This window comes from Leptopilina boulardi, unplaced genomic scaffold (assembly GCF_019393585.1).
Source record: "Leptopilina boulardi isolate dan_hultmark-lab unplaced genomic scaffold, ZJU_Lbou_2.1 LbouV2_324, whole genome shotgun sequence".
Taxonomy (NCBI): Eukaryota; Metazoa; Arthropoda; class Insecta; order Hymenoptera; family Figitidae; genus Leptopilina; species Leptopilina boulardi.
In genome coordinates this window covers 1,503,291-1,515,877 of record NW_026137890.1, presented here as the reverse complement: position 1 = coordinate 1,515,877, position 12,587 = coordinate 1,503,291, and the positions used below count along the sequence as shown (strand labels likewise).

The 12,587-nt window shown below is 30.4% G+C and overlaps 1 protein-coding gene across 3 annotated transcripts in view; it reads left to right on the top strand.

Annotated features, from left to right (window-relative positions):
* The window catches only part of LOC127284322 (elongation of very long chain fatty acids protein AAEL008004), a 126,603-nt gene that overhangs the window by 106,622 nt on the left and 7,394 nt on the right, over positions 1–12,587 (top strand). For all 3 annotated transcript variants that reach the window (XM_051309713.1, XM_051309712.1, XM_051309711.1), the window contains exon 3: positions 2,062–2,333. In XM_051309713.1, the coding sequence (XP_051165670.1) occupies positions 2,062–2,333 (272 nt within the window). The remainder of the gene's footprint in view (positions 1–2,061; positions 2,334–12,587) is intronic.

The window sequence follows — 12,587 nt, the reverse complement described above, 5'->3', positions numbered from 1 at the left end:
ATACTGCAGCAGTAGCCATGACACCTCACGGCTTAGTTTTTTCAGGGGCGTTCTTATTATATAATTCGCCCTACACTCGTCATGAAAAAATAATTATTTATTTGTTATAAAACATATATTTCTTAAATTAACTAATAAATTATTATTTCATATTGTATAAGAAAATTATTACTTTTCCTATTCAAAATGTATAAATACTGATTTCAAATATAATTATAATTCTTAATATGTATTTTGGATATATTTTTGTTTATTAACAGAAATAGAATACAAAAATATTTCATTATTAATAAAATCAAAAATTTGTATGCCAAATTATTTAGTATGATCGAGTGTAGGGTGAATTATATAATAAGAACGCCCCGGAAAAAACTAAGCCGTGAGGTGTCTTGGCTACTGCTGCAGTATAAGGAAAAATAGTTTTTCACTATTTTCCTTATAACTTCTTTATTTTTTATAGAATTAATTCCAAAATTTTGGAAAAACTTCTTTAATATGTAAGGAAAAACTTTGTCGCGAGAAGTTTTTCCAGAATGAAAATTCCCTCCATAACTTTTTCAGTAGAAGGTTGAAAAACACATATTTTCAAAATTAAAACTTTATTATTATTTATTATTAAATAATAACAATTTTCTTGATTTTTTTATGATTGGCGTCTTTAATAGTATAAACTGAATAAAATGCACCAAATTTCAAAAAAATTCATCAATATTTGGCAAAATGACGACAAATTATGTTTTAAAAATTGTCTACTTTTTTGCCTCTATTAATTTTAATATTCGTTTTATAAAAAAATCTCAAAGGAAAAAAAGGTGAGGATTTTCATTTCCTACAGGATAGCGTTTTTAAAAAATTTTAATTTTGAATTTTATTTTTTTCCATTTTTGGACCACCTGACTGGTCGCAAGGCAGTAGAAATCCGAATATGTGGATATAAGAACTCGGATGAATTTTTCCCAAATCTCATTTGACAAAAATTTGGTTTGGTGTAAAACTCATTTGACATATAAATTGCATTTTTTGCCCTTGTCTTACATATAATGATAGACCGTCCAAGCTTTTGGCCTGCCGGAAGACCATAACGCTAATTTTCAGAATAAACAATCTAAATATTTTAAATTATCTTTTATTAATATGTTTATGATAAATAATGTTAAAAATAATAAATGATAATACATAATAATAAATTATAAAATATATAAGTAAAATGTAAAAAAATTTTGACTGCAAAAAACGATTACTTTGGCCTGCGAGAAGGCCAAGTAGACAGACATTGGTTTGGCCTGCTAGAAGACCATGACAATCGTTTCGAAAGCATGTAAATAGATTTCAAAAATTCTTTTAGTTGTCTAGCCCTGACATTTTAATTTAGAGTTTTGATCTTTCGTGCGCTAAAATGCTTGTTTAATTACCTTTCAAACCATATATTTAACTTTGTTTTTAACTAAATCCATATTAATTTTATAACGTTTTGAAATAGAGGCTTCCAGAAGGCCGAGTTGGTTTGCCGGTAGGCCCTTTGGACGTTCTATCAATAAGCTTCTGTGTGTAAAACTAGGACAGATAAATAAGATTTATATGAAATGAGTATTATGTATGAATTATAAATGAATTTTACTTCAAACGAAATTTATTGTCAAATAAGTTATATGTCAAATGAGATTTTGGAAATTTTCATACAAGTCCTTTTCGTTGCGCGCGCATTAAACTATGGTACACTTGGAGCAAATTGGGCTTCTTCAAAAACCGTCCACTTAATGAATATTTGAAGGAGTACACAGTTGGGAGAACTGAAAAAAACTTGCTTAATATATATATATTTATATTTTGTGGTCTTAAATTACTAAGAAAACATTCTAGAATTGAATTTCACAAGAAAATTTCCAGTACCAAAACCTATGTGTTGAACTTAGTTCAAACCTACTGTGTTTATTTAACTTTTTAAATTCAGTTTTTCACAATGTTCTTTTTAATATTGTTGGTAGTACTTTTTGCGCACGAATTATTTTCATAACATTAACCAATTTCAGACATGTCGTTAAATATATACCTTTTTTGCAGATCCCAGAACAAAAGATTGGTTTCTCGTAACTGGTCCAGGGCCCTTATTAATGATAGTTGTCACCTACGTTTATTTCAGTACCTCCGCTGGTCCAAAGTATATGAGGGATAAAAAACCATACACTTTGAGGAACACATTAATTATTTATAATTTCATTCAAGTTCTTCTGAGCATCTACCTAGTTTATGAAGGACTTATGGCTGGATGGTGGAATGATTACAGTTTCCGTTGTCAACCAGTAGATTATTCTAATAATCCCAAATCCTTGAGGGTAAGACTTTTACACTTAATGGGGAAGTCTGGTCCATGTATAAGCGGAGCGCATCAAGTACGTGTACCACTATAACCGAAAACTTTAAACCCGTTTTTCTCAAAACCATGTTTTTCAAATTGTCGGGATACATAGCTCATCAAATTTTCAACCAATTTACTTCGCTAAAGTCTTAAATTAAAGATAATTAAATTTATATGCAAATGAACCTCGAATGTTAATGAATTACTATTATAAAAAAAAGTTATAGCAAAGTCAGTAACAAAATTTTTTATACACTTTTTTTCTTTTGCTCCCCATTTTGGCAAAAAAAAAATTTTTGACACTTGAGGTTCATCCGAATTCTACAATCACATTTTAACCAAAAATTCTTGGAATTTTTGTTTTAGACTATTTTTATGGACTCCAGAGCTCCCGACAATTTTAACGACCCCCTATGCTTAACACTGATATATCTATGGGGTAAAATTCCTGTAGCGTACTAATTGAAAAAAAAGTTGATCGGATCGGACTGTAACTTGCACATAGTTTAACCACGAAGTATTGTTAGGTTTTTTCAAAAACTGTAGGACAGAAAGGGGGTTCAATTTTTTTTTAAACTTAAATATACTGAGTTAATAAGAATTGTTGATAATATTAATTTTCATTGTATGCGCAATTTTTTTAAGTTCAGAAATATAACGAATTGTTTTCATAAGTTAAACCAATTAAATTCAATAGAAAATGCTAGTCATCTGTCCAACGCCAGGTCAAACCGTCTGACTAGCCCGTCTGGCCAACGTCTGACTGCTTATAGCGTTATATTTTTAGCCCGCTGCTGGCTAGAGTTTCTGGGCAGCTGCTAGTCTGGAAACTAGGCGGTCTAGCTAGAATTAGGCCAGCCCCAGAAGATTTTTCTACACGGGTATTTGTAAAATATTTCATTTTTTATTAACATTAATTAATTAATATCTCAAAAATAACAAAAAAGTACTCACCCCTAGGGCTAAACTATGTGCAAGTTACAGCCCGATCCGATCAACTTTTTTTTCACTTAGTACGCTACAGGAATTTTACGGGACGTATAAATATTCCCTTTGTTAGACTTGACGGGATTTTTGTAGTGACAAATTAAAAAATATTGAATTTACATTTAGTAAAATTTTAAAAAAGAGATTTTATAATGAGCTCAATTTTAATAATGAAAAATTTCTATTTAACAAAATTCTGATTTTGTAGAATTTCTTTTTAACTGAACTTAGATAAAGCAGATTTTCTAATATATCGAATTTTCAAAAAACACAATTTCCATTTAAGAAAATTGATATAAAGAAAAATTTTCATAAACAAGGATCTACACGCGAAAATACATATGTGTACCAAATTTCAGCCCTCTAGATAAATTCGTGTGGCCGCTAAGGGGGGGGGGGTACACTATTTCAAAAAAACCGATATTAATAGGGTTCCGAACCGAGTACGGAACCCTAAAAACACAAAATTTTTTAGCTAAAACATGAATTTTTGATTTTTCAATTTTTATTAATTCTTAAAATTTAAATCAAATCTATACTTTATATATACCAATCCATTCGTTTTAATGCAGGGAATAAAATTATTTCATTTATAAACTTGAATTTTAATAAACACAACAACATTTTTATCTAAAGTGTAAATTTTTGATTTTTTAACTTTCATTAATTCTTTAAATTTCAATCAAATCTATACTTTATATATACCAAGCGATTCGTCTTGATGTAAGGAAGACGATTATATTATATATTATCTTAAATTTTTCTATCTAAAAATGATTTTAATCAAAAAAAAATTTTGGAAAAAAGACAATAAAAAATTTTTTTTGGGTACTTTTAAAAACCATCTCGTCATTTTTGAGAGTTTAATGTGATAAATAAGCCTACCAAATTTTATCCAAATCAATTCAAACTTGTTAAAGATATCGTGTTTACAAAAAACGATCCACACACACATACACATACATACATGCGGACAATCGATCAGAATCTCATATAACATGTTTCTATATAGAGGAAAATTTGTTTTCACCATGTTCAAAAATTTTATAAACGAAAGTACTACAAAGCTTCCTCCACGAGGAAGCAAAAAGAATTTTTATTTAACTCAATTGTTCTTTTGTCAAATTTCTATGTATCCGAATATTCACTTAACAAGTATTTTTATTAACAGAATTTCCAACTAAAAGAATTTCTATATAACAAAATTCTTATTTAACAAAAGTTTTATTCAAAAAATTTCTATACAATCTAATTTTTATTTAATAGTATTGTCATTTAACAGAAATTCTTCTTAGCTAAATTTTTAAGACAGAGAATTTCTATTTCACAGATACTTTATTTGACCAAAGTTTCACTTATCCGAATTTTCATTAGATACAAATGTTAAAATGTCGAATTTCCATTTGATCAAACTTTCATATATCAGATTCTCCACTTAGTATACAAAGGGTATTGGGAGTTAAGCATGCAAAAACTGCCCCGCAGCTAATAAATTCAAATTGGCACCATATATTGGTACCCCCATGAACAAAAAATTCTGCAAGTATGAATCCTTAATACGCATTTTTAAGGGAGTTATGGAGGAGGAAAGAAAAATTGAAAAACCTATTTTTCTCGAAAACTACTGAACCGATTTTAATGAGCTTTGGATATGTTAGACATAAAGTTAAATCAATTTAAAAAAAAAATATCAAATTTTTTTTCAAAAAAAGTAAAAATAAATCAATTTTGAAATTTTCAAAATTTTTTTTGGGGGTGATTTTTTACAGTGATCACTTCAATTTTTTTTAAACATACTTTATAATATCCCCCTTAATATATTTTTTTGCAGATTTTTATAAAATTTAATTTTGAGTAATTCAACGAAAACTACCGTCGCGCAACATGGTGCGACGAGCTACCTAGCGTGGAGCACACAGTATGATGATTCTTTATGTCTCTTAGAAATCTCTTAGAAAAAAGCGAATATTTTCCCAGATTCATTGTGAAATATCAACAATGTCATTTAATTTCTATTACATATTAAAATAAATTTATTAATTATTTATTTATAACAGCACAAGCCTGCAAAAAATTAAAATTTCTGTTGTCAGAGATCGAGAAGTCATTTCCCGTAGTTTTTGATGAGCTGAATCCGCATCTAGCAACAAAAACCTCTCATTACGTCAAGATTTTGAGCAAAGTGGGGGTAAATATCCCAAAAATCACGTTTTCGGCAGTTTTTAAAAACTTCTACATGGTAAATCCGACGTGCTAGAGATTTGTCATGGAGTCAAATTAAAGCTTGAACCTTGTATTTGCGAGGATATATCGATATTGACAACAACAAAAGAAATTAGCTGTCAAAAATGGTTTTTTTAAGTTGTCAATCATAAAAATTGACTCATACTGTTCGTAAATATAACTATTTTAAAAAATACTTGAATTCGTTTGGAATTTGTCACTCAGGTGTTTCCGAGGTCGCGGATTATTGATATGATTTCAGATTTTCAAGATTCAAAATGGTGGATCCAATATGGCGCACGAGTTTTTTAAAAATCGATTAAATCCGACATATTGGATCCGCCATTTTAAAAATCTGAAATCATATTCGTAATCCGTGACCCCGAAAACCTCCAAGTGACAAATTTCAAAAGAATCCAAGTATTTCTTCAAATTGTTATATTTACGAACAGTGTGAGTCAATTTTCATGATTACTAACTTAAAAAAACCATTTTTGACAGCTAATTTATTTTGTTGTTGTTAATACCGCTATATCATCGTAAATTATAGGTTTCAAGCTTTAATTTGACTTCTACGACAAGTCTCAAGCACGTCGGATTTACCCAGTAGAAATGTTCAAAAACTGACAAAAACGTGATTTTTGGGACATTTACCCCCATTTTTCTCAAATTCCTGACGTGATGGGAGGTTTTCGTTGTTAGATTCGGATTCAGCACATCAAAAACTATATGAAATGACTTCTCGATCTCTGACAACAGAAATTTTATTTTTTTGCAGGCTTGTTGTGTTATAAATAAATTTATGAGAATGCTTTTATTTGAAATTGGTTTCAAGGTCATAGTCTGTCTGTCATAGCATAACATATATATATATATAGGGGGTAAAATTCCTGTACCGAACTAATAAATAATACAGAAAAATTGTAGAACTGTTTATAAAATAAAAACTGTTTATAAAAGAAAAAACTTGAAAGAATTCATGTTTGACAAAATTAGTTATATCATTACAAATATTTTTTAAATTCAAATCCAATCAAAAAGATCATGACTGTTCTGAGTATTTTTTGAAAGTGATTTTTTTAGGTTCAAGAAAAATCAATTTGTAAAAGCATTCAAAGTTAAAAATTCACAATGGATGGATTCTTTCAACTTTGAATGCTTTTACAATTTAATTTTTCTTGAACCTAAAAAAATCAATTTCAAAAAATACTTAGAACTGTCATGATTTTTTTGATTAGATTTGAATTTAAAAAATATTTGGAATTATATAATTCAGTTTGTTAAACATGAATTCTTTCAAGTTTTTTCTTTTATTATATTATATTAACTTTTTTCCTAAAAGGATACATTGCATTAAGAATCATCACACTGTGCTCCACGCTACGTAGTTCGTCACGCCATGTTGCGCGACGGTAGATTTCGTTAAATTACTCAAAAACTACATTTTTTAAATATCTGCAAAACATGTATGTTTATGTATAACATATCCAAAGCTCATTATAATCGATTCAGTAGTTTTCGAGAAAAATAGGTTTTTCGATTTTTCATTCCCCCTTCATAACTCCCTTGAAAATGCGTATTAAGGGTTCATACTTGCAGAATTTTTTGTTCATTGGGGTACCAATATATGGTGCCAATTTGAATTAATTAGCTGCGGTGGCACTTTTTGCATGCTTAACCCCCTATACCCTTTCAGCGGGAGTTTTAAAATCAATCAATCAAAAATTATTCAGAAGATTGTGATTGGTTGATTTTAAAACTTCCTCTGAAATTTGTATACCAAGTGGAGAATCTGATATAGGAAAATGCGATCAAATGGAAATTTTTTTTTTTTTAAATTTAGCTAAGAAGAATTTCTGTTTAATAACAATACTATTAAATAAAAATAGGAAAAGAACTAGGCGCAATTGTGCCTACATCTAGGGTTTCGTGGCGCTTTAAATTTTAATTAAAAAAAAATAAATCAAAAATAAATAATTTAAAAATAAATAATAAAATTTATTTTATAAATTTTATGTACTATTAAATTTTATTTATTTAGCAAAATTTTTATTATAAATTAATTATAAATTATAAAATATTAATTTCTATAAATTAATTCTCCCCCAGACAGTAAATTCGAAGAAAATCAAAAATTGGCAAAATCAAAATTCAAAAAGGTAAATGAAAGAAAAAAGAAAGAGTGACTGTGGAGTGGAGGTCTTTCTTCTATCATTTATCTTTTTTGATTCACAAACAAAAACATTAGGTAAACTGTCCATTCGATAATGTCCACTATTAAGACATGTCAACTATAGGGACATGTCAACTATAGGGACATGTCAACTATATGGACATGTCAACTATTGGGACATGTCAACTATTGGGACATGTCAATTACTGAGACAGGTGAACTACTGGGACATGTTAATTATAGGGGCATGTTAACTAATGGGACATGTAATGTCCATTCATGTAATGTCCATTCGGGAAAATGTCAATTCAGTAAATGGAGATTTGGGATCTGTGGGGCCCCAAAATTTGAATTTGGGAGCTATGGTGCCCCAAAATTTGAATTTGGGATCTGTGGTGCCCCACAATTCGAATTTGGAAGCTATGTTTGCCCAAAATTCGAATTTGGGATCTGTGGGGCCCCAAAATTTCAATTTGGGAGCTATGGTGCCCCAAAATTCGAATTTGGAAGCTATGTTTGCCCAAAATTCGAATTTGGGATCTGTGGGGCCCAAAAATTCGAATTTGGGAGCTATGGTGCCACAAAATTCGAATTTGGGATCTCTGGTGCCCCCAAAATTCGAATTTGGGATCTGTGGTGCCCCAAAAGTTTAATTTGGGATCTGTGGGGCCCCAAAATTTGAATTTGGGATCTGTGGGGCCCCAAAATTCGATTTTGGGATCTGTGGTGCCCCAAAAGTTTAATTTGGGATCTGTGGGGCCCCAAAATTTGAATTTAGGATCTGTGGTGACCCAAAATTTTAATTTGGGATCTGTGCCCTAAAATTTGATTTTGGGAGCTGTGGTGCCCAAAATATACTACGGACAGACGGACGTCAAAGTGAAACTATAAGGTTTTCGGCCATGGGCCACGAAACCCTAAAAATGGCAATCAAAGAAAATCAAAAATTGTCAAAAATCAAAATTGATAAAAAAGGTAAATGAAAGAAAAAAGAAAGAGTGGCTGCGGAGTGGAGGTCTTTTTTCTATCATTTATCTTTTTTGATTCACAAACAAAAACATTAGGTGAAATGTCCATTCGATAATGTCCACTATTAAGACATGAACTATTAGAGACATGTCAACTATAGGGACATGTCAACTACTGGGACATGCCCTATAGAGACATGTCAACTATTGGGACATGTCAATTACTGAGACAGGTCAACTACTGGGACATGTCAACTATTGGGGTTTGTACTACGGACAGACGGACGCCAAAGTGAAACTATAAGGCTTTCGGCCATGGGCCACGAAACCCTAAAAATTAGATTGTATAGAAATTTTTTGAATAAAACTTTTTTGAAATGAGAATTTTGTTACATAGAAATTATTTTTATTAAAAATTCTGTAAATTAAAATACTTTTAAGTTAATATTCGAATAAATAGAAATTCGACAAATGATTAATTCTGATAAATAAAAATTCTTTTTTATGAAATTTTTTCTAGATATCAATTTAGTTAAATGGAAATTGTGTTATTTGAAAACTCGATATATTAGAAAAAATTTTTTTTTCTAAGTTCAGTTTGTAACGATAGACTATCGTAGTATAGTGGCGCTGCGTAAAGAGAGAAAGTAGACAGCGTAAGTAGTAGTGTCACTCTCTTCCCTCACTACTCGCTGTCACCTAGCTACTAGTGATATACCTTTCGTCTCGCACCTTTTCCTCAGTCTTCTTCCGACTCGTCTAGAGGTGCTTCTCTGACGATTGGAAGCGACTCACTCCTGGCTACCTGGTGCTCAGTAGAGGTGCGTCTCTCTGAACACCGGAGCCTTCCTCACTTCCTAGAAGGAGCTGTACTTTTTCCTGTAGGCGCACCTGCGGAACAATAACACCCTTCGCCTTCCTTCCTCCTGGTGAACCGGAATTGCTATGGGCGCTTCCGTGGAAGACTGGTGAACCAGGTTACCCACTCACTTCCACGAGGACCGTCCTTGTCGAGTAGAGTCGCTCCTCTCTTGACAAAGATGATGCACTAGGTCGATTCCCCATCTCTAGGCGCTTCTCGGGTGGAGGAGACACCTAGTGAATATTACTTTGCACTAGCTTCACGTCGGGCATGAATATTGGAACCGAATCCAATATCTAGCTTCTTCCCGATTACGAATAATAAACGACCTAGCGTGCACGACCCTAGTATCCGTCCGTACCGTCGTCTAGGGGGTAAATTCTAGAAAGTACCCCACGCGAAAGTAATATTCGTCGTCCCAATCAACATAAATAATCATAAACATCAATAGTAAGAAATAGTTCCGAAATTAATCGATGGCGCTTTACGCCATTTACCAAGATTTAAAGTAACTAGTCAAAGTAGGTACCCAGACTCCATCCGGTGAGCAAATCCTTTGGCAATAAAAGTCAGATCATTACAAGTTAAATAGAAATTCTAAAAAATCAGAATTTTGTTAAATAGAAATTTTTCAGTATTAACATTGGGCTCATTATAAAATCTCTTTTTTACAATTCTACTGAATGTAAATTCGATAATTTTTAATTTGACACCACAAAAATTCCGTCAAGTCTAATGAAAGGAATATTCATGCGTCCCAATTTTACCCTCTATGTATATATTTATGGGGTAAAATTCCTGTAGCGAACTAAGTGAAAAAAATTTGGTCGAATCGGGCTATAACTTGCACATAGTTTAGCCCTAGGGGTGAGTAATTTAACCACGAAGTATTGTCCGGTTTTTTCTGAAACTTTCCGAGAGGGAGGGGATTGAATTTTTTTGAAAAATTTAAACAGTGAATTTTTGAAGACTTGTAACTTTTAAACAGAAAGAAGAAGAAAAATTTGTCCTACATGTTTTCGACAGGTTTTTTCCTGCTCTTTCGAATAGTGCAAAATTTTTTCAAAAAATTCAAATTTTGACCATTTTTTTGAAAATTAAAAATTTTTTCGAATTTTTGTTTAAGATCTGTCCTTTTTATTTTTTTTATTTATTGTTTTTTTGAAAGCTAAAAATGTGTTTTTTCACCACAAAAAATATTGATATATCCTTTTTTGTTATTTTGGGTTAGAGGATTTTTTATAAACAATTGCCATGTTAGACAATTGTTTATTAACATTCCACTAATCTAAAGTACTTCATGTAGGGCTCGTTCGATGCGGAACTACGTCAGCTTTCAATTGGTAACTTCAGGATTGCAATAACTTTATTTATTTGGAAAATATTCCATTTTTTATTAACATTAATTAATTAATTAATTAATATCTCGAATATAACAAAAAAGGACATCTCAATATTTTTTGTGGTGAAAAAACACAATTTCAGCTTTCAAAAAAAAATTAATAAAAAAAATAAAAAGGACCGAACTTAAAAAAAAATTCAAAAAAATGTTTAATTTTCAAAAAAAGGGTCAAAATTTGAATTTTTTAAAAAGTTTTGCACCATTTGAAAGAGCAGGATAAAACCTTTCGAAAACATATGGGACAAATTTTTCTTCTTCTTTCTGTTTAAAAGTTACAAGTCTTCAAATATTCACTGTTTAAATTTTTCAATAAAATTCAACTCCCTCCCTCTTCGACAGTTTTTGAAAAAACCTAACAATACTTCGTGGTTAAATTACTTACCCCTAGGGCTAAACTATGTGCAAGTTACAGCCCGATCCGATCAACTTTTTTTTCACTTAGTTCGCTACAGGAATATTTCCCCTTATATAAAAAATAATTCTTTTTTTAAATTTTCTTTTCCATATGTTCTTTTTGTTTTAAAAAACATGTAATAAAAATATATAATATTATTGAAAAAAAACACATTGGAAAAAACCCTCGGTTGGACCAGACTCCCCCCTTAATTGAATGATGGCCCAGTAGAATTTTAACTCGTCAAAATTTACATTGCTTAATGTAATTGTTATATTTGCATATGTAAATATTCTCCTCACGTTTCCTCACAAATAACTTGATAGATTAAGGTAAAATTTTGTAGAGAACTTAAAAATAGTATAAAGATTCGTTGTCATATGACAATGACAAATATTGTATTTCCGCCATATTGAATTTTCCTAAAATATGCAAGTTTTTAAAAATAAATTTTTTGTTAAAATATTAATACTCTAGGACATAAAAGTAATTCTTTATACTAATTTTAATCTCACTACAAAATTTTAGCTCAATCTATGAAATATGTTGTCAGAAAACCTGCGGAGAAAATTTACATTAGTGAAATCAAATACATGACTTTAACTGAGCCAATTTATTGTCCAGTGCATAAAGATTGTGAGTAATTTAAAACAAATTATTGTTCAATAAATTTGAATTTTATTCACTATTCATTTTCACTTTTTGAAATCATTTTGCGATTATTTCATAGTTTATTAGAACACTGGTCAGATCGGTCTGTAACTTTCACATAGATTAGCCCTATAGGTGAGTACTTTCACTACGAAGTATTGTTAGGTTTTATCGAAAATTGTAAGATGTGGGGAGGGGTTAAATTTTTTTAAAAAATGTAAACAGTGAATTTTTAAACAGTTAACCATAATCATCATTAACAATAACATTAAACAGTAAAATGAAAAATATTTTCACCTATATGTTTTCGAAAGATCTTTTCCAGCACTTTTGAATGGTGAAAAAAATGTTGAATTAGTGGATTATTTGTAAACAATTTATTGTCATTAAAATTGTTATATAAAACCTATTAAACAAATATTTATCGTATTTGGCTCGTTGGATGCGGACTTACGTCAGATTTCGATTGGCAGATTCAGAATTGCAATAACTTTATTTATTTGTAAAATATTTAATTTTTTATTAATCTTAATAATTAATTAATTAATATCTCGAAAACAAAAAAACGGCC